Consider the following 23,607-nt stretch of genomic DNA (forward strand, 5'->3'; position numbering starts at 1 on the left):
GGTGTTTTTGAAAGTTCATTTATAAATAGATGTGTATCATAGTTGGCGCTGTTGTGAAGAAAGACTGGAATAAAAGAAGGTAATTTATAATTAAGATTACAACAGGAATGAGCGGGACCTCTATATTTACCAGTAAGATGACAATGATCCCTAACTTTAGACTCCTCAATTTCCTCCTCACAGATATGACAGATATTGTTCTTTCTAAATTCTAATTTTTCTTCTTTGGTTAATTTCATCGGTTCATTTGTTTCTTTCATTAATTTAGTTAGTCTTATACAATCCTTTTCTAATCGTTTTACAAACTCTTGTGAAGCATTTTTTCCACTATAATGTTCAAGTTTATTATACTTTTCTCCAACAGATGATTTGATATAATAACAGAAACCACAAGCAATATGTTTTTGATATTTATTTGTATATGATTCTTTTGGATTAGGAGAAGCAGTATTTATCTTTTGAAGGATACACTCAAAATCAGCGTATATCACAAATGGGTACATGATAGATTTATTATAATCTTCAAAAGAAATCTTTTCACCAGGTTTAGGCATTGTAATTACAGCTGATTTATGATTACTACAATATTTTGAATGTTGTTCTAATCGTTCTTTTGTATGAAATGAATTAAGACATCGCTTACAAGGATATATTTTGTTTGCTGTTCTGAATACCTGAGAAGAGATTAATCTTGTTAAATTATTGATGTATGTGTAATATGAATTCTTTCCAACACTAAAATATAAAAGATCAATGTGTGTTTCTTCATTTTTATAGTTGTTTGAAATTTTTAATATTTGAACTTTGTTTGTATCCGTTAATCCATATACATTAATAGAATGATTATTCTTTTTCTCAAATTTAGGAATATCTATAAGTGGCATTGGGAATTTAAAATCTTTAATGTCCAAGGTATTCTCATATTTCATATATTGTTTTACTCTTTCTGAATTACATTTTGGTGGATGTAAGTGAGCAAGAACAGACCAGAGAAAACATTTATTATCATTATTCTTAATATTAACAACTGCCTTCTTTCGTTTTATTTCTTTTGGTAATTCAATATAAGAAGAAGCTTTAAGAGGGTTTGATTTTAGAATGTCTTCTTCTTCTTCTTCTTCTTCTTCTTTCGGCTGCTCCCTTTTTAGGGGTCGCCACAGCGGATCATCCGTATGATCCACATAGTAATTTGACACATGTTTTACGCCGGATGCCCTTCCTGACGCAACCCTGGTCGCCTCTTACGATACAGGGATATGGTACACCTATTTTAACCGTGGTATACACCGGCGCAGTATACTGGTACTCATTTCGCCAACCTCGGAAGGATGACAGGCTGAGTCAACCCCCTGGTGTATTAATTCAGTGGCCCAACGGGGCTTGAACTCAGGACCTTTTGGATCCCAAGCCGCTGCCCTAACCACTGCGCCAACACCAGGCTGTGTTTGATTTTAGAATGTGTATATCTAAAAAGATGATTTTTTAAATATTGAATCCACTTCCTACCACTGTATTATCAACATCCTCCTCTTGTCTTGATAGTTCTTCATAAACCCCACTATTCAAAAAATCTTGAAATGATGTTATAAAATGAAGATCTGTTCTCATATAAGGAGTTTGTTCTTCATCTTGTCTTTTCATATTCATTTTCACTCCCATATAAAACTTTAAAGTTTTCATTTCTTTTAATGTCTTTTTAATAAAATTTTCAACATCAGGTTTCACTATTTCAATTGATTCAACTATTGATGATGGACCGGGTTCTCCAAATTGAAAAATCCTTATTTTTATATGCCCTTTAAATGCCCCATCAGTGTTTTCAATATAATAGTCTCCCTTTACTTTAAACTCATTTTTCTTGTGTTTTTGTGATTGAAGATGTCTATTATAACTACTCTTCAAAACATCCTTTGAGCAGATATCACAATGTTTTCTTTCCAACTCAAGAGAAGATATTTTATGAAATAGATTAAATGTGTGTTTGTTGGTTCGGAGGTGTTTTCTATAATGTTTATATTTGTGATTACAAACATCGCAGTACGTTGTATTCACCATATTTATATAATAAAACTTTGCTGAAACTAAAATTTTCTTGATGAAAATTTCGTTTATTTTACAGGTGAATCTGTGCTTAAACTAAAGTTTTCTTGATGAAAATTTCATTTATTTTACAGGTGAATCTGTGCTTAAACTAAAGTTTTCTTGATGAAAATTTCATTTATTTTACAGGTGAATCTGTGCTTAAACTAAAATTTTCTTGATGAAAATTTCATTTATTTTACAGGTGAATCTGTGCTTAAACTAAAATTTTCTTGATGAAAATTTAGCTTATTTTACAGGTGAATCTGTGCTTAAAACCATTTTATCTTCCAACTTTTTCACTTAATAAATACAATGTTTCAAGACACAAAAGACAAGTTTCAATCAATCTCTTCATTTGTAAAGATACTGAGAAATATGTCAAGGATGTAAAATTGAACAAAGATAAATAAAACAACTATTGGATAAAAACAATTATGGTGGATATGATGAGTTCTTCAATTTACTTCAGTGGAAGGGCTTTTAGTATACCTGGAAGAACATCAATTAAGGTATCTCTAACAAAAGTTTCTCCTCTCCTTCTGGCAATATATTCAAAACTGGAAAAAGCAATGAAACAAGAAAAGGTATCAAAAAATAAAAACCTTATGGATGAAGTAAAGCTTTAGAAAGAAAAGATAAGACCATCTGTAATATGCAAGGAGAAATTTGTATTTTTTTCAACAACCCTAAAGATATAAATCCTGATGAAATAAAGGATGTTAATATATCAGGTGAAATGACATTTCGTTCAATTGTAGTTAAGGATCATTTTAAAATTACCTTTAATACAAAAAATGTAGCAGTTGAATCTGTTAATGAAAAAATGTATATCGATATCGATGGTAATGTTTTTTCTACTAATTAAATGAGTCAATATTCAACTGAAGATTTTGAAGATTATGAGAGTGATTATGATACCGAGGGTTTGCATTCAAACGATAGTTATGGCACCGAGAGTTTGTGTTCAAATGATAGTTATGAAAGTATAGATGATTCTGAAAGTATCGAAGATGATATCGAAGATGAATTTCAGTTTTAGTAAAGTTTTACTTTATAAATATGAATAGTTTACTCGATTTTGAGCCTCTTGAATTCCATGATTCTCCATATGACAAATTTGAGAATTGTCCTGCGTGTGAAAGACGGGGATTAAACACAGAGTCAAAAGCCTATAAACAATGTATATTCTGTGATTATCTTCCAATTAATGATAATAAAAAATATAAAAAGGAAAATAATTCTTTTAGATTTACACCAAAAATGAATTACTTTACAAGATTGATTAGAGAAATGAATGTAAAGTACGAGGGTGATAACACACCTTTCCTTACAAGGGAAGAAACTGAACGTATTAGAGAAATGTTCAAAGGTTTGTTGTTATATATTATTCATGGATGTGATTTTCAGGGAAATATCAACACAAGATATTGCATAAATAAAATAATGGATTATCTTGAGATTAAACCTGAACTTAGGATAAAATATAGAGTTTCGAAAAAAGCCAATAATAAATTAAATAACCTGTTTTCCAAATATATAAATGAATGATTTTTTACCCATTTGGGAAAATAAGATAAAATTTGACAACCATAAAAATCTCCCAAATTCATTAAGATGCCTCATAGTTGGTTCAAGTGGATGTGGAAAAACCTGCTTACTTTTAAAGATGCTCCTCACTCCCAACTTTTTAGATTATGATAATTTAATAATTTTCACAAAGTCGAGTTTTCAACCAGAGTATCAACTACTCTCACAAGGTTTTAATGCTGGTCTTCAAAAAGAAGATATAATCGGTTTATTTAAACTTCAAAAAAACCTAAATGATTTTAACATTGAAGATATAATACAACTATTTTGTGATACACAGAGATGTAAAAAGAAATCAAAACCGATAACTTGTATTCTGAGTGATAATACGGATGATATGCCGTCTCCCCAAGATTTGGATAAATCCAAAAAGAACCTCGTTATCTTTGATGATTGTGTTAATGAGAGAAACCAAACGGTAATGGACAGCTACTAGACAAGAGGGACACATTCTTCTTGTCATTGTATTTATCTTAGTCAATCGTACTTTCAACTTCCTCGTCGTTCCATCAGAAACAATGCTAATACTTTTATTTTATTCAAGTTAAATTCAATAGATATAAACAATTTTTGGAGAGACAATTGTTCTACATTATGTAGTAAAAAGGAATTTGGGGATTACATGAAACACACGACTGAAAAATATAAATATATTGTTGTGAAACAAGATGAGATATTAAATGATATTTTTCAATAAATAAATGGATGCGAAAAAAGAGCAAGAAGATTTAGGGAACATCAAGAGTTGGTTTCAAAAGTTGTAAAACAACAGGAAGACATAAAGAAGAAACGCAGACAAAAACTAACGGGTGAAGAAGCATTTGAAAGAAAACAAGAGAAAATTTTTTAAACCACTTTACAAAACTTCCCAAGAAAAAATTATAGATGTTTCCACAGTTCCCACAATAAAATATACTCCCAGAAAGCTCCAAATATTAAAAGATTTCAGTCAAATGACGGAGGAAGAATTAGAGCATATTGGAGAATTAGAATATCATGATGAAGATATCCTGACAATATCTGCTGCTCTTCCTTCGCTCCAAGTCTCACTTGTCTCACGAAGTCTCACTTGTCCACATTCATCTGAGAAGTACATTTGTACATATAAACTAAGTATCACTTGTCCACATTCACCTCAGAAGTACATTAAAACATATAAACTCAATATCACTTGTCCACATTCACCTCAGAAGTACATTTATACATATAAACTAAATATCAATTGTCCACATTCACCTCAGAAGTACATTTATACATATAAACTAAATATCACTTGTCCACCTTCACCTCAGAAGAACATTTATACATATAAACTAAATATCACTTGTCCACATTCATCTCAGAAGTACATTTATACTGTTACGGATTCGCGCCCGCCGGCGTGCTGACGGCCACGTAACTCGAATCGCGGCACGTCGCCCACCGGACGGACAATCCAGTCGTGACCCTCTCGGACCAACGCCGGGAACCAGTCACGGGTGGACCTTTCGGTCTCACCGCGATCGAGCCAATCAGCCCCCGCGTGGGATAGGGTTGCTCGCCAAATTCGACCTACCTAAGTACCCACACGGAGGGTAGACCGGGCGATCGCACCTCGCCGCAGGTCGACTTCGGACACGGGCCACTTAAGCGACCCGTTCCGTACTATCGGGATAACCGAGCGGTGTTATCGTCGGCCTCGACGGTTCGATTAATTATCGGGCGTATTCAGCCCACTACCAACCCTTTACGTGAAGTAAGATGGGGATTCAATAGAGGAAAAGACGAAGCGAAGCGGGAGAACAGTTCAATAATAAAGCACATTTATTCGCGATGAACGGAAAGCACACATATACAATTCCACCAAAAGCACATAGAAAAAGAAGAGAAACACAATTCAATTTTACACAAAAAGCAAATGTAAAAGCGAAGACACAATGCAGAGCTAATACCGACTACCGAGCACACGGCAACACTTATACAATTCTACTTCACAGACGGCGCCGACAACACATACCCAAAACCAAGAAAAAGAACACCCTCAAGGATGAGGCGGGCCTGAGGCCGAGACCGGGTCGGGCCTACCCGTCTGGTGATGAGACGCGGAGCGGCGATGGTGCCTCAACTCCGCGGGCCTCGCGGACAGTGTCTGGTAGGGGGTGGGAAAAGGGGCCCCCTTGGTCACACTATCTCAGCGCGGGGGGAAACAGGAGGGGGTTGCTGATGCTCGGGGAAAGGAGGATTTTTACTCTGTCTCGAGTCCCGCGACGAGCGTCTCCACCTCGACCAGGTCGCGCCGTCAGCCTCCCTGGTGTGCAGCTCCCGGCACGACGCGAGCACCCCCTCGTCTGCCTTCGCCGCCTCTCCACAGCTCCGTCCTCTTCGCTCCGACTCCAACGCACACGACGACGACGACCAACGACCAACTCTTTCCTGACGAACGCAGCCGCTTATATAAGCCCCGTGGCTTCGCCTTTGACCCCCTGCCTTCGACCTTTCACCTCGCTCCCCATTGGCCCGAGAAAAAGTGGGCATGAATGCATTTTGATCCATGAATTTGCATATAGCGACCGCCCTCCAACGCCCTGGAGGCGGTGCCAAATCGCCCCTCGCTCACCGATTGGACGGAACAAAAGTGGGCGTGTGTCGTTTTTGATCCGTTTTTGGAGCGGAAAATCCGTGGTTTTGTACACGCTGTTCGGCGCGCGCCCTGCACGAGTCCAATACCGGTACCCACAAGCGGCGCAAGAACGGTGGCGATGCGACGGTTGCGAGGTGTGACGGGAAAGGTCGTGGCTGTTGTGGTGAAGCGGCGTTGTGGTGGCTGGTTGATGTTGTGACGACTGTTGAGACGCGGTTGGCGGTGGTAACAATGGCGGTTGGTCCAAAATAAAGATAGCAAAAGAAAAACGGCTATCCTGAAGAGTCGCAGCATGCATAAATGACATGTATTCCCACTAGACAACGGGTTTGGGCCTAACTACACATGTACTTACGGAGATATCTCACCTAAGGGACCTGAATGGTGGTTTGCGAATTTGGTAACCACAACACTACCCACTCCCCTTTTTACAGACTCGTCCCGAGTCGTCAAATTTTCGTGTGCCATCATGTGTAGTTTTCCCCTAGTACATTTTACCTACGGATCCCTGAGTGCGACATTCATGGTATTCGTGTCCCCAAAATAAATAACCTGAGGGCTGCGTAACTACCTAAACAAACTCACTCACACGGACGACTTAAATAAAATTGCCGGCGCTAAGACAGACATGCCGGGGGCGCACTCATATGTACAGTACATCTTAACCTTAACTTACAAATTTTACACTAAACCATGGCCCAGGATCAATGAACTCTGCAAAAGAAAAGCAGTTAGCAGGGAGCCAGGCTGCTCGCATGCAGTCTCTGGCTCAAAACAATGCAGGTGACAGGGAACGTGGCTGGCTGCTCACACGCAGTCCAAGGCCTTCCCTTTTGAACTGAACGCGGTGAACCACAAGGGTGCATGGGCTGCACAAACGCAGTCTCCGTGCCAGCTCAAGTGGCACATGCAATAAGCACAACGAATGGATGGATGAACACAACATGGTGCACGGGCCGCCACTGCAGGCCCGTGTTGTAGCTGCCAACAGGGCAGTTCTCGCAGCTTGCAAACTGTTGCCTTGCGGATCCTGGCGCACATGGAAATGAACAGGGGGGGCAAAGCAAAAATTGAACGGGGCTGGTGAACGTGGGCAGTGGGCATGGCATGGCATAGGCAGCAGGCAAACACAGCCTGCAGAAGAAGGCCGCTGCAGGCAAACACAGCCGGCAGATGAACTGGCCGGCACAGGCCTTGAAGTACCACAGCTGCAGATGATCCGGCCGGCACAGGCCTTGCAGCAACACAACAGCTGCCGATGAAGTGGGCTGGCACAGGCCTTGAAGAAAAACAGCCAGCCGGCAGATGAAGTTGGCCAGCCTTTGCCGTTCAGTGAAGGTTGGTGGAGGGAGTGCGGTGGTGCTGGCCACTTGGAAGGCGGGCTCGGACCTACCTACCTGTCTCCCTCCCACCTATCGCCTTTGCCTGTCACTGTACATACCCACTCCCTTAATTTGTCAAACCCCAATTTAGCCCCCACTTATTATTATTATTATTTTTTTTTGTTGTTTTTATTTAACTCCCCACTATAAATCGTCCCCTAACCCCCTTTATCGTCCTTGTTCGGCTAACCTATCCTGTCACCTAGCCTACTCCCAACCCCTACGTTCCCTTCCCGGAGGGGAACAAGGGAGAGCTAGCGTCCTGTGTCGAGGCCCAACGAAGCCTCAGAATGGCCTCCCCAGAGTTCAGCGATCTATAACCAAAGTGGGTCCAGCGGCCCACAACGACAGCGAGGGGATGGATGGTGCGGAGGGGTACACTTCCTAATCTACCCTAACCATTTAACCGTTAAACTACCCCGGGGCTTTCAACAAGCGCCTCTCGCTTAAACTATTGGTTCTAACAACCCAGATTCCCGTCGCCTGTGTTGGTGTCCTCACAATTTCGGGCCTCGCCCCCCAATTTTCTCTCCGTGCCCTCACACGGTCTCATGGCTGGGACACGTGGCTCCCTTTGGCAGGCACGACCCTCTGCCGAATCTCCCGCTATGGCACCCCCGGGCACTACACTGCCTCCGAGCCTACCAGCTCCCTAACACCGGGGAGTGCCCCCCATGGCACCTCCCCTGAAACGCACACGTGGCAGGCTGGCTTCCCAGGCCCCTTTCCGAGGGTCACCCATACCCACAACACTGCCCACGCGGCTCATGGCGCCCCGGGCCCCCGCACCAAGCAGGCGCACCCGTGCCCACTACGCTATCCCGGCCCCCCATGGGCCCTTGGCCTACCACGGCCGACTCCCCACGGCCTCATTAGCCTGGTGCCCGGGGTACCCACTCAGCGATACTCACCTTTCGCAGCCACGCTCCCAAGCCCGTCAACAGGGCTCCTGCACCCCTCCAAATGGGTCTCGAGCCTACTTTCCCACCAACAGCAAAACGACCTCCATTTTTCAATTTGACTAACCCAGCTCACTCACTCTACTCTGACCCCAGGGGTCCCTTGGGCGGGAGTCACTCCTCCCCCCAATCACTCATCGCACCATGCATTCCCCATTCGCTCCACTCACACAGACCCGCTGGCCTCACTCACTCAACATGTACTCGTACTCACCTCACAACCCACCACTCTTCAACACACACACCGCTGAACTCTGCCATCCTCCTAACTACATCCCCTAACTAACTCGTGCTCCCACGTCGTCCCTTAAACTAGTAGCACGTTCCTTTTAACACTACGTAGCTAAACTACGTCAACTCTACACACTCAAGTCTGTCACGGTCTCCAAATAAATCATTTTATTTCCCATACTAAAGCTCACTAAATCCCTCTACCTAATCCATTCCAAGGACTCCATGAGGACTTACCCCTGCCCCATGAAGTCGGTCTAACTAAGCTAACCCTTCCCCCTAACTTGTTTCCATCCTGTGCCCAGGTATCCTGTGCCCCCGAAAGTGAGGCTTGTTTTTTTTTTGTTTTTTTTTTTCATGCGCAGCACCTGCGCGGCAACTCGCGCACTTTACACCTGCAACTGCCCGTGACGTCATGCAGCTGCACATGTTCCTCGTCCCTCCTTGGACGGCACCATCCGGCAGAGATACCCCTCCTGCCGGATTCCAACCCCACGTGCAGCCATGGCGTCACCGTGCGCATAAAAAAAAACACAAGCCCCACGTCTCGAGGGGTTCCCCACGCGAACACATGTGCTTTGCCCGTTGGAGCTTAACACACACGATCGCGTGGAGAACCCGTCCGGTCCAAATCCGTAGTCCTGCCTAAACTTTGTCCGTCCGCGGGATCGGCAAATCCACCGCTGGCGTTTCCGGACCGGGACTTCACTCTCGCAAGCGAGCACGTGGCGGTCTCGTGCGTTGCACCTCTTATCTTCCCCCATCCAAATCCTCGATCTTTTCTACCCCCGATAATCCACCCATGCCCACTTCCTTCAATTCTCCTGCTTTCCTTCCTGAAAGTCCCTGTAATGTCCATCTTCTCCTCGCCATGTTCCCCGTCCCATCCCCATCCCTCTCCCTTCCACACTTCACCTGTGTCTGTTCCCCAATGTTTTGTCCCTTCCACTCCCACCCCTCTTGTCTCATGCCTCCTTGCTGTGAGTTGTGTGTTAGCTCTCATACGAGCCTCGACCAAGGTATACAAAAAAAAAAAAAAAAAAAAAAAAAAAAAAAATCAATTGTCCACATTCACCTCAGAAGTACATTTGTACATATAAACTAAATATCACTTGTCCACATTCATCTCAGAAGTACATTTGTACATATAAACTAAGTCTCACTTGTCCACATTCATCTCAGAAGTACATTTGTACATATAAACTCAATATCACTTGTCCACATTCACCTCAGAAGTACATTTTCTAGATAAACTACATATCAATTGTCCACATTCACCTCAGAAGTACATTAAAACATATAAACTCAATATCACTTGTACACATTCACCTCAGAAGTACATTTGAACATATAAACTCAATATCACTTGTACACATTCACCTCAGAAGTACATTTGAACATATAAAGTAAATATCACTTGTCCACATTCACCTCAGATGTACATTTGAACATATAAACTAAATATCACTTGTCCACATTCACCTCAGAAGTACATTTGAACATATAAAGTAAATATCACTTGTCCACATTCACCTCAGAAGTACATTTATACATATAAACTAAATATCACTTATATAAATATCACTTGTACACAATAAGGGAAGAACAAATTTCAATTTTTTTTTTTCGACTGGATCGACTACCCAGCAAACAGACAGGGGTGAAAACAGTAACCTCCGTCCATCTTCGATGGTGGAGGATAACGAGCCAATTATTCTGTCCACGCTACAGGGTGGATCGCCGAATTATCGATGAACCTAATTATTCTTGCGGACAGAAATACCGGGAGTTTATACCTCGACGGGACTTTACGAAAATGAGCCGCTTAAGCATGCTTGTTTCGTGTGCGAAGCCGAGCGGTGTTAAATCGCCAAATCCCGTCGGACCAAATGATCACTTTTATCGGCCTTAATTGCCAGTTAATTCCCGATACCTGCCATGGCAGTCAATACAGGAAAGGGACGCAACTTGCAGGTTCACGATCAACAATGGGGGCATTTATTTGCAGTAGGCATGCAGTCAATGAATGAGAGGATGGGGACAAGACATGAGCAAAAGCCTACAGCTGAGTTCGATTCGGAATGTACAAGCACATACTAACTCACAATTGTACTTAGAGACAAGGCACCACAGACTTTCATTCAAAAACACAAGAAAGAAAAGACACGGGCTCGTAAGCCTTTAATATTCCTCAGAGCCGGGATGGCCGAAAGGCTCCGAGAAGCCGGGAAGGTTACCTCGCCGCCCAGGTGGCGACTTTATGGTCTTCGGATTGGCGACCCTTTGGTGTCTCCGTTCGGTCTGGTGCGTCGCGAACGCGCCAGTCGCCTGGGCGGCTTGACGAGCAGCTTGTACGGCTGCTTGGTCGGCCTCGGCGGCCCGGCTTTGTCGCGGCCCCTTTTTGACGAGCCTGGCCGGCGACCCTTCGGAGGAGTGAAAGGGTCCCTTGCTCTTCCAGATTTGATGCTCCTCTAGACCCCGTTCACTCCTTGACGTCGTCCGACCGTATCAGGGCTGTCTGCCCGGACCCCCACACTACGATGCTGCCGCTAGCTCCGATGACTCAAAGCTCCACTAGTGAATGACTCGTGTCCAACGACGAACAACCACCTCCACTCGCCAGCTGCTCTGTCGGCGTCCCAACATGGCTTTTTATAGCCCCGAGAGGAGAAGCCGCTGTAGGCTTCGCCACCCGAAATCGGTGCCTTCCCCCTTTCTCCTTTGAACCTTCACCACAGGCTGGCTCTGCCCCTTTCAGCTCTGATTGGCTGGCTTTTTCCACGGCAGAGCCCGTTTTGATTTGTTTACGCTAATCAGCCGCAAAACGGCTGACTGCACACGAAAGCTGGAATGTGGTTCCTCCTGTCGAGCCACGAGTTCGTATCTACGGCATTTTGCCGCTGAGGAGGATGTTATGGTGTTTGTCGAGGAGTTGATGTGTTGAGGAGGTAACGTGGTTGTTGAGTTGTTGTTGTTGAGGAGATGTTGTTGTTTCAAATAAAAGATAGAAAAAGAAAAACAACTAACTCAAAGATTCACAGCCAGGCACACGAATAAATCCCTTTACACATCGGTGGGGGATTGCTATCCTGAAACACTTACATATCGAAATAACTGATCTCTGGGGAACCTGAATGGTGTTCTGTTAATTTCCACCACCGTAACAATACATATAAACTAAGTATCACTTGTCCACATTAATCTCAGAAGTACATACTGTATATGCATATAAACTACATATCACTTGTCCACATTAACCTCAGAAGTGCATATATACATATAAACTAAATATCACTTGTCCACATTCACCTCAGAAGTACATTTGTACATATAAACTAAATATCACTTGTCCACATTCACCTCAGAAGTACATTTATACAAATAAACTAAATATCACTTGTCCACATTCACCTCAGAAGTACATTTATACATTTAAACTAAATATCACTTGTCCACATTCAACTCAGAAGTACATATTGTGAAGACTCTGTTCTCCGGCCCGGCATGAAGAAAGTCAGTCGAAGAGGATTCACCAAAATGCAGTTTTATTGAAGTACCACACGCCAGCGAAGGTGATGTTAGCATCTCAACCAGAAGAGTGGAGAGCGACCAAAACCACACTGAATCTTACATTCAAAAACTGTCCCTTATATACAATCTATCTCTAATTCCAATCTATCTCTGGTTATACTTTAACCCTAGTTGGTGTGACAAGATCTCCAAATGTGTACTCAGATATGAGCTAAGAGTTTGCCCTTCCCTCCCCCAAGGGAGGATGGAACAATCAAGCAGCTTATCTTAGGGCCCAGCAATTATCTTAGACAATCCCTCTCCCCTGTCCAGGCTTCTTATCACTGTGGAGTGTTTGAAGGACAAAGAAAAACCCCTATTAAGTTCACAATGATGGTAAGAGTAGGGACATATCTAGCTTCAAACTAAACAAGAGCCCAGGAGTGGAATGCTTGAGAAAAACAAGATAGAGTTTAGCTTTACATGAGAAAGGACATGTCTCGGTTTGTTATCACTAAAACAACACTACCATGTGCCTTCAGAGGGCATCTGGTGGACTGACTCACTGGTAAACAGTGCCACTAAAACTATAGAGTTTTTAAAATGCATTACAGAGTATATAAAAATGGGTTCGAATCCCTACATCTAACAAATATATATGTATTTATTATGGATCAGATGTGACCATAAAATAGCACTCCTCACAGTCCCTCCTTGGTCACATTTGACCATACTTCACCATTTCCTCAGCTCACCGAATAGGTGGGCCTTCATTTGACGGCTGAGTTGACCATCCCTGGGCTCCGCTCCCCAAGATGATATTTGCAAATGCCGTGAACAGCCAATGACAACCTCCAAATGAGAAGTCCCCGACTACTGGTGGCACAGGTTAGCATCTGTCCTTCTCACTGCCACATGCCTCACATCAAATTGTATTAAATTTCCCTTATTCAGAGTATTGTGTAGGTAGTTTTCACAACACACCAACTGCAACAATATTATTTCGGTAATTCTACAAAACACTAATTGCAACAATATTAATTAGGAAATTTCTACAAAACACTAATTGCAACAATATTATTACAATATGCAAATGTAATAATGTGCGAGCAGCATTGTGAACACTCAAAACGTGGTGTAAGCTCCTTTCTCATCTTGCACTTGAACACAAAAGAGGCCCATGAGATGCATATTTACATATAAGGGTAATATAAGTATTTTCCCATACATGCCTTCACAATCTGTTATTGCCCACTTTCCCCGATTATGCACATGCTAGTCAAAACACTGCCACATCTATCATAAACCTCCAGTAGCATTTTACTTGTAGATTTCCTTTCTTTCTCTTTACAACTTCCTGTATCCTCGTTTGTAATGAGATGCATGAGTCCATGTTTGGCTTTGCTTTTCACTTGAAAATTCTTTGAGTAACCAGTAATACCTGGAAGAGTTTCTGAAGGGCGCCCCTCCGCCAGAACACCTTGTTGGTCCCTTCATATGGTGGGGGTCGGGTCTGGTTGTGGCCAATCACAGAGGTCCTGGGTATCTTCCTCCATAAGTTCACTGTTAATTATTATGATGGCCTGGGTGACGGGTGAGGCTTCATAGCATTTCTTTAAATAAATGGAAATGAGAATCTTAATCAGAAATACTCCAAAAAATCACCACCACGATGATTAGAAGTGCTGACCCTATCAAGCGCAGCAACCAACCTCCCCAACCCTGGAATATGGATCTCCATCATTCATAACCCTCCTCACGATCCATTCGGTCGCTAGTGAGGGCGTTTGCAACTTTTTTAGTCAGGCCACCGCACGGTTAGTTATGTTCATAGGATCTGGAATCCAGACGCAACATTCTCCTTCAGTCATCCCGCACACCCCTCCTTGCTCCAACAAAAGCATATCTAAAGCTACTCTATTCTGCATTACCATGGTATGCATTGACACTAACACACCTGATAATTCCGTATAATAGGCCATGGATACATTAGCTACATATTCTAACGCCAGCTCAAGTTTATCTATTCTAATGCTATTCATAGTCGTGCCGACCTGTGGCATGAAAAACCCAATGGCCTTCTCCCACCACCTTCCCTTTAGAGGTCCTAGGCGCTCTGGTATACCGGCCCATCCCTTTGGGTCAAAAGGTTCTGAGGCGCTGCGCCGGTGCCGTGGAAGTGGGGAGGTTTGGTGGAAAGTGGTCTTTATTCTGCCATCCGGAAATACTGAAGCTAAATAACAACTCCCGCCCCATCCTTCTGGTAAGTTGGGGTAAGCTTTGTCCCCACACACCAGGGAGATGCCTTTTGGCAGGATTATCCCGTTGTTGTGGTGAAGTGCTGGCGTTATAGTGAACGTCACCTGGTCCCTGGCATGGCGACCCGGATTCGAGATTGTTAATTTTTGCTCATACAGAGTCGGCACGGGAAGGGAAAACTCGAACATGGACTGTCCCATGGGGTGAACTCCTTTTCCCATAAAACACACTATGGTGTTCTCCACTCAGAGGGGAGATGGGACCTGGCTCGTCTCGGCCCCTGTATTCTTGGGTGCAAAAACCCGTCTTGTGTAGTCGCTGTCTGCTATAGCTACCAGGCCCCCACTGGGTTACTGAGATGTTCAAAGACAGTCAATGGTAAAACTACCAAGTGGAGGCCAGTCGTAGACCCCCTCAGAGGTTCCATACAAACCCAACAGTCACTCCTATTTTGGATATTGGCGATCTCGGTGGCAAAAGCCACATAGGTGTTCGGTGGTTTCACCAGTGCACGTCTCATAGGTGAGAGCACCTCAAAGAATATTTTACCTTTTTCAGGGAAGTTCCTGTTTTCCCATATGACTTCACAACTATACTCCAAAAGGGTTCTGTTAGGGGCCCATGGAACTCGGGAAATTAGAGATGCGTGCTTACCCCATTTGAATCCTACTTGTTCAAAGTGCCCCCGCCGATTTTTGTTTTGCGTTTTTCTTTGCCAGGCCACTCAAGTCACCTCTGACAACCTGTCAGTCGGTTTGATCATTTCATAAGACCATGCAATTGAGTTGACTTCCTCGTTCCGTTCCACCAGATCATAAGTTCCGGTGGCTTGGATGCAGGGCAGTTCAATGAGCTGTTGTTGCTGGATGGCCACCAGCCCTCTGGAAATGAGTGGTGCGGTCTCGGCCAGGTTCCTTTGAAAATATCTTTACCTTATCTAGTTCTTGGTTATACGTTTTCCCCAACCTTGCGTATTCACCTGCTGCCGTTATTTCTCCAGCCGCTTCCCTCCTATGTCGCTGCTGGGTTGCTATTAGTTCCTTTCCGTTCCCTCCTTTACCGCGATGGTGTGTATGGTGTCTTCGGCTTGAGTTTGTTAGTTTGTTGCCTAGTGACAGGCCCCAGCTGCAAAGGAGTAATGTCAGCGCAAGGAGACGCATGTTGGATCGTTAAGGGTTCTGCCGCTGGCCCCGGTGTTCCAAGGTCTCTGTTCCCTGGTCCTTCTGGTTTCACGTTCGGCAGGGCATCTGGCTCCTCATGCGGCGGGCCTCCCGCCACTTTGTCACCTTGTTTTGCCGGCCTGGCTCCCTAGTTTCGTCGGCCGTTTCAGGTGCCTTTTTACAGTGCGAGTGGTGTATCCGTGCACTCTTACCTCTCACTTTGACGGTGGAGTGAGTGGTCAAGAGTACAGTGTGAGGTCCCGTCCCCTTGGGTTGCAGGGCATTTTTCTGCAGGAACTCTTTCACCCAGACCCGATCAGTGTGTTGAAAATCATGCAAAGAACCTCCAGCTGGTATTGGTAGTGCTTCCTGCACCTGAGTGAAAATTCCTGATGGTAGCAGTTAGCGCATCACAATAATTCATCATTCCATCAGTCATGCAAGACCAGTCCCAATCCCCCATATCCGGGGGAGCAGAGGCCGGTAACTGCATAGGGCGTCCTGTTATTATTTTGTGGGGCGAGAGCCCCCTTGTGCCATTGCTTGTTGTAATGCCCAAGCCCTCGGCTTCTTTACGCATTACTTTTGCTGTGAAGGACCCTCCTTGGTCCAATGACAATCATGTTGGAATCCCAAATCGCGGAATTACTTCCTGCAAAAGCAGTCTGGCCTTCGGTTTTTCTACCAGCACTCGTTCACACACATGCGCTTCCTCCCTCGTCACCGGTTGGCAGTAGGAAGGCTGGATTCAATGGCAAACATCTTTCGATCGTAATGTTAGTTGCCTGCAATTCAAAATTTCTTCATATTGCTACTGTCCCATCAATACCAGAGCTTGTACAATTCGCCCAAATTTTTCACACTCTTTTGTTAGCACATTACAAGAATTAATCTTCATGTACTTTCCCATATATTTTACAGACACTTTACCAATATTATAATCTAATCTTGGCTTATCACCTAGAGTGGTGGCTTGGGATCCTAGAGTCCCCTATTCACATCCCATTTACTATTGAACCAACCCCAGAGGGACGACTCAGCCCGTAACTAGAGGCACCACATCAGCGGCACAGCCATGTTCCAACCAATGATGCAACCAACAGCCAAAAAGGCAGCACACCTTCTACACCCCCCTTTTGCTCATATGGCCACTTGTGAGCCACACGAGCAAACACTTTTTTCTCTTACTCCCCACAACTCACCCAATATATCTAAATCCCATAAGTCCTTTTTTAGTTCGTGCTCTCTGGCTGGTCCGAGCTCAAATACAGTCCAAACCTCTGTTTTAAACAGATGTAAACCGCTCCACAGTCTACCATTGTGACAATAAATAAAATTATCTGATTAAATCTCATGAATTTCGGAGCAGGAAGTAAAGTGCACGGAGAGCCTTCACAGGTACGGCGGCCGCAATGACATGAAAAACGCGTTTTAAAACACCAACCGATGCTGACGTCACAAGACAAATACAAATTCAGATCTCAACATAAACAAAGATGTTGTGAATCCTGCCTGCCCGAATCGATCAAAGGGTTCACACCATTACCTTCACCACAGATGCATATGCTCACCTGCACCCACCACTTGCTCACCTGAACAAGGCTTGCTCACCCACTGACCCAGATGATCCTGGTGGTCCAATTATCCCAACCGCACCTCGGTGTCCTGCCGTTCCAGGCTCCCCTTGCGGACCCCTGTCTCCAGCAGTGCCATCAGGGCCGGCTGCTCCATGTTCACCAGGTGCTCCATTAAACCAGGAGATACGGAGTTCCCTGGAATTCCACGTTCTCCCACATGTCCAGCTTTTCCTGGCTTGCCAACTGCACCATTTGGTTCATTTAATCCAGCTGAACCGCTGTCTCCTCCCATGCCCATCAGCCCAATGATACCAGAAGCTCAAATGAAACCAGTGTTCCATACCCCCTTGCAGGTCCACGTTTGCCTGTGGGCCTTGAGAACAACGGTCCAATTATGCCATCATGACCACTTGGGCCTGGAGGTCCGATAAAGGACTGGCCCGCACCAGACACACACACCCCCAAAAAGAAATGGACCCCGTCGGGTCTTTGGACCTTCCCGCCTCATGCGGCCCTTGATGATTCGGCTCGGTGGTACTCGAACCTGCAACTCGATGCCACTGCCAGCACCAGGTAGGAGGGTTGCGTCGGTTGCCAAATGAAATCCCCCCCACAGGCGCGTCAGAAAGGCCGATGGTAGAAGGAAGCCAGGGAGGATGTCGTCTTTGTTGGTGAATACAAGAAACCAACTACAAAACAACTCACAGCACATGTATACTTAATTCCCATTAGACATAGGGGAAAGGGAGATATCCATTTTTCTCCCACTTAGCTCTTTCACTTGCCTCAGTTGCCTCCTGTAGTGCCGCAATGTCGTCAGTAGTCGGCGCCCTTTCCTCGTTTTCTCTTTGACTGGCAATTTGCTATTTGTTGTGACTTCGCTGCTTGTTTTGCTGCTGAAAGCATTTCCTTTGAGACCATATCTCTTTGCTTTGTATGTGCTAGACATCTCACTATGGCTAATAGCTTCCAACAGTTCCACTTTCAATTTACCATTTTTGACGAGCATACCTTGCGATGTTATACAGCATACCCACTTGTTTCTAAAGTTCCCCTACATTGTGGCATCCTGTACAGTGTACACATATCAGGAATCCATATATATTGTTATGCTTTCACCCTCGGCGAGATTGCATACCAAAATTAGCACATGTACCACTTTTCAAGATGTTATTTTCAGCACACATTACATACCCTGACAGTTATGTTCAGTGTCGGACATCTTTTACCCTATCAAATTCTTTGCTCTAACAGTGATTCACCAAATATTGCATAATCAGGTACCATTCATCCATCCATTTGGACCACACTCTGCAAAGCGTTTGGTCTGCCCAAGTAGTCTCCCTGGCTATTGGACACAATCCTGGACAGGTCACCCCCCCTGACACAGATCAGGTACCTATGGTCTACACTGTCCAGCCATCCCCCAAAAACACATTATTTTCCTCATTGTTATAATACCTCTGAACATTCAGAATAGCCCACAAGCCATCACCTCACAATCTTCTCAAAGTTCCACTCAACACATGTCCCCGGCATGCTACCTGGGCTCTGCACAGCTGTAATTTGGTCTCTGGTACTCCATTGCCTTTGACAGCCAGTGCCTCTCAAAGGGGTTAAGATGTTTCTCTTGCAATCATCCCCTGATGTCAACCAAATCAGCAAATTATCCACATACTGTACTAACAACGCCTATGGCAAGCACTGAAATTGCGCCTCTGCCCAAACATCTGACACCCATCTTTTAAATAAGTTTACCATAATATCAGCTCAAAAATACAACCCAAGCTCGTTAATCTTTCAATTAACAAATTATGGCACCACATGAAAATTACAACTGCACTTTCCGAACTTTCACTGATGCAAACTGGTCTATGATGTGTTCAAAGTCAGTAATTACACTCAGCAGAGCAAGATCACAATCTACCTTGACCCCAGGAGAAGACTGTCGAATGCTCCCCCATGACTCCCTTATGCCACAAATCTCTACCTCGCACCCGACGCAAACACTTGTCCTGGCAAACCCTTTGCTTACGTGATTATTGTTCCAATCTCCTTTGCTTTGTGTCCTTTTTGTGACAATTAATGTAATGTGCGATGTTATATTCATGGATTGGTACGTCAAATCGCATTGTTGTTATGCAAATTCTACCTCTAATCCAATCTCCTCTCTGAACATCCAAACGTCAGTAGTTGCGATTTTAAATTCCATCCCAAGCACATTCTGTACGTCATTTGCATGATTCACATTCTCTCCCAAAGCATCACAGCATGCCGTGCAGTGTTGGGGCCCGATCCGTTCTGTCATATCCTCTCCCATATTTCCATTGTGAGGCTCCCATCAACACTTTCTATCAGGAATTGTTTTTAAATCTGCCAAATTCTCAACCATCTCCACTTGCGCACCCGTTCATGCACACGGCTGGAATGACACCTTTCCTGACCACCACACATGATTCTAATTCCTTACAATCGCCTCACATGGAGGGCACAACCTTTCTCCACCCAAATGACAACTGTCAGTGCTCAACAAACCAAACACAGGAGAAAGAGTTAAAAGTTATCCATTTTAACTCACCCTGTATCACAAGCACAATGTAATCAAATCATTGAATTTATATTCCACAGACTGAGATGAAACGATCTGTTTCTTGGATTCATTAAATCGACTGACACTTTTTGAGTGTCCATATGCACCTCTAATACAACTCCAAATTTTGAAAGTCGTCAGCACGAACCAACACATACCATTTTATCCTTTCCTGATCACCACCAGGAATGCAATGGCAAACCACCTTGTTTAGTCCTTGCACTAAAGTATAAACTCCAGTATCGTCACCAGTTGCCATGGTTTTGGCATGGCATCCTCACCTGCCGGCATCTACCTACACGCACACACTTATCTTCATGATCTGCCTGCACATAATGAGTGACCTGCATGCTCTAACATGTGGTGCTCTCCGCCACATCTGCACAGCTTTTACAATTTTATATCTTTCCACTCCTTTTGTGCTCACCAGCACACAAGGTACCACAATATCAATTTCCAATCAATTTTAAACATCATCCAACTACAAATAAAACTGTCAAAATCAAACCAGCAACCAAACTAGCCAGTGATGCAACCACCCATCCACATCGATATCATAATGGCCAAATTATGCTCAAAATAATTGTCGTTTTTTAACATGTCCATCACAGTGCACTTTGCGATCAACAGACAAAAATCGAACAATTATTTTCAGCTTCAACCCTTTTCCCCAACAAACGTTAATTCCCTTACAAATTCAGTTTTACAAGAAATATATTTCTTCCAAACCAGTTCCCCCAGTATTTCAGATGAGCTGCCCTCAAGTTATTTTCCCCTTATCAGACAAATCTCACACACACCTGATAAGCAGGCAAATTCACAGTAGGGTGTGTTCTTGCCTCCTGCCTCATTTTTCATTGCAGTTCGCTTCAGTGTACAAGAACAGCTGTTGCTTACATTTCTTTTTAAGATGTAGATCCATTCTTTTGTCCTTTTCTTGAAACCAAACTATAACTATATATTCTCTTGAAATAGGATGTTATTGTTCCAATAACCTCTCCACTGCATCCAGCTTGATGACCTCACACATTCATGCTTTATCTGAAGGTCAGTCATCCTTGCAACCTACCCTGCATTTCATACACAGAGACCTTGTGTGTCTACTTTACACTCAAGCTTCATGCAGATTTTATTTTCATTCTCTCACGCCTGTATAACCACTGTGTATGTGTTCAACACACACACACACACACACACACACACACACACACACACACACACACACACACACACACACACACACACACACACACACACACACACACACACACACACACACACACACACACACACACACACACACACACACTGTATGCAAATTATTTCAGACACTTTTCAGAACATTAACTCAACATAAACACATTACATTCGATCACATTTGCTCCATACACAATGAATCCCTTTGTTCATTCATTGGACACATTCTCTCAGCTTCCATCTGAGCTGGTTTATTTATTATCTGCAAGTAGTTTTCATATCTCCATCTCTTTACTTTATCGATTCCGTACTTATCACCGATAACTTTCAGCGTTGTTCCTCTTGGTAACTCTGTGTTTTCCTATTTTTTCGTTGTTAACTTATCAACAGCCTGATAGCAACAGCCTGAACCAGGGGTCCCATTCTAATCGACAGCCTTTAAGCCTTCTTCCAGGACTTTAACCTATCTGTCTTTCACACACCAACTCAGAAAACGGGACTCGAACCTATTTTCTCCTTATTTCATGTGGATATTTCTTATCCTCTTCACACAACAACCTTATTTCACGTGGCCCCACACAACACCACAGAATACAAGACTTCAACTCATTTCTCCATATTTCACTTGGATATCCTTATCCTCAACCCTTCCCAGTTACAAAATACAGCCTGACAGCCCCTTGTGGTCCTTCAATAAAACCGCATTTGACTCTCTTCAAATGTTTACCGTTATCAGTTCGTCACCTCAGCAGGCCCCGGAGCTGCGTTCAAAGGAACTCTCTTCGCTGGGTGAACAGAGATTACCTAACTAGGGCTATCCTTTTGCAGGTGCCCGACGTGTTGCGCACCACGTACCAATGAGCTGAGACCCTTGTAAACGCTGTACACCAAGCGGCGCTCCTCCGGTCCACAGCTTCAGAGTCCGTGGGTTCCCGTCTGGAGTGCCAACTGTGAAGACTGCTGTGATAATAAAGTGCCGTACTGTAATTGGCGGCAACGGTAATTGGGCGGATGTGGCAGCACTGTATATGAAGGTCAATGGCTGGTGTTGACACGTATACCACGTACTCCATGGAAAGTCATGCTGGAACAGTAATGGTATGTTATATACTATATTAGGAATAATGTACTCTGAGGAATGTAATTGGTATTAGAGTATGGAGTTTAACTTCGTTATTATGTGATGTGTATGTGGTATTTGCCTTCAGTATTATGTGTACAAGTTATTGTATTTTGTTATTCTTACCCTATGTATATTTATGTTGTTGTAGATATGCGTATGGGTTTTGTGAGAATAAAGCCGATCGAAAAGGTCTATTGTTGATTACTACAACAAAGACTCTGTTCTCCAGCCCGGCATGAAGAGAGTCAGTCGAAGAGGATTCACCAAAATGCAGTTTTATTGAAGTACCACACGCCAGCGGAGGTGATGTTAGCAGCTCAACCAGCACAGTGGAGAGCCACCAAAACCACACTGAATCTTACATTCAAAAACTCTCCCTTATATACAATCTATCTCCAATTCCAATCTATCTCTGGTTATACTTTAACCCGAGTTGGTGTGACAAGATCTCCAAATGTGTACCCAACTATGAGCTAAGAGTTTTCCCATCCATCCCCCAAAGGAGGGTGGAACAATCGAACAGCTTATCTTAGGGCCCAGCAATTGTCTTAGACAATCCCTCTCCCCTGCCCAGGCTTCTGATCACTGTGGAGTGTTTGAAGGACAAACAAAAACCCCTATTAAGTTCACAATGATGGTAAGAGTCGGGACATATCTAGCTCCAAATTAAACAAGAGCCCAGGAGTGGAATGCTTGAGAAAAACAAGATAAAGTTTAGTTTTACAATAGAAAAGGACATGTCTCAGTTTGTTATCACTAAAGCAAACACAGCCAGCTGTTTTACCTCGAAGCTGAATGAAATATTTTTATATTTATACCCCACGGAATTATTTGTAAGTTATAGGAGCATACAAGGAGGCTCATGCAAAGAAAACTAGAGTAATTTGACTGCGCGCAGTCGCCGCACAAACACTTGAGTATTGACATATTTGACCCTTGACCTTTAACATATCTGGCCCATAATTGAATCAGTTAATTGCCCTGTCTAACTTTACCTTTGTACCAAGTTTGATGAAATTCTGTCCAATATTTCTTTTGAGTTAGGGCGTAAACAGTAAAATTTCAGAGTTTGACCTTGACCTTTGAACCTTGACCTTTATCACATCTGGCCCAAAATCTAATCATGTAATTGCCCTGTCTAACTTTACCTTTTTACCAAGTTTGATGAAATTCTACAATTTGCTTCTTGAGTTATCGCGTAAACGAAAATACGGACGGACGGACGGACGGGAAACATAATGCCTCCGGCACCCTTGGTGCTGAGGCATAAAAATTAAATATAATTATAGAGCACAACAACAACCTTGCCGGGTCTCCCAGACCCCAAGGA

General features: G+C 43.6%; 1 protein-coding gene and 1 pseudogene across 1 annotated transcript in view; both read right to left on the bottom strand.

Moving 5' to 3' along the window:
• The window catches only part of LOC147022328 (chitin synthase chs-2-like), a gene marked incomplete at its 5' end in the record, with an annotated part of 284,439 nt that extends 262,144 nt beyond the window's left edge, over positions 1 to 22,295 (bottom strand). The window contains one exon of the mRNA XM_085890495.1: positions 22,010 to 22,295. Within this exon, the coding sequence (XP_085746621.1) occupies positions 22,010 to 22,295 (286 nt within the window). The remainder of the gene's footprint in view (positions 1 to 22,009) is intronic.
• On the bottom strand, positions 14,112 to 17,046 carry LOC147022329 (endogenous retrovirus group PABLB member 1 Env polyprotein-like; annotated as a pseudogene).
• Positions 22,296 to 23,607: the final 1,312 nt, after the last annotated feature.

The sequence above is a fragment of the Eptatretus burgeri genome, chromosome 8 (assembly GCF_056783735.1).
Source record: "Eptatretus burgeri isolate ZD-2024b chromosome 8, Ebu_testis_v1, whole genome shotgun sequence".
In the NCBI taxonomy this organism is placed as follows: domain Eukaryota; kingdom Metazoa; phylum Chordata; class Myxini; order Myxiniformes; family Myxinidae; genus Eptatretus; species Eptatretus burgeri.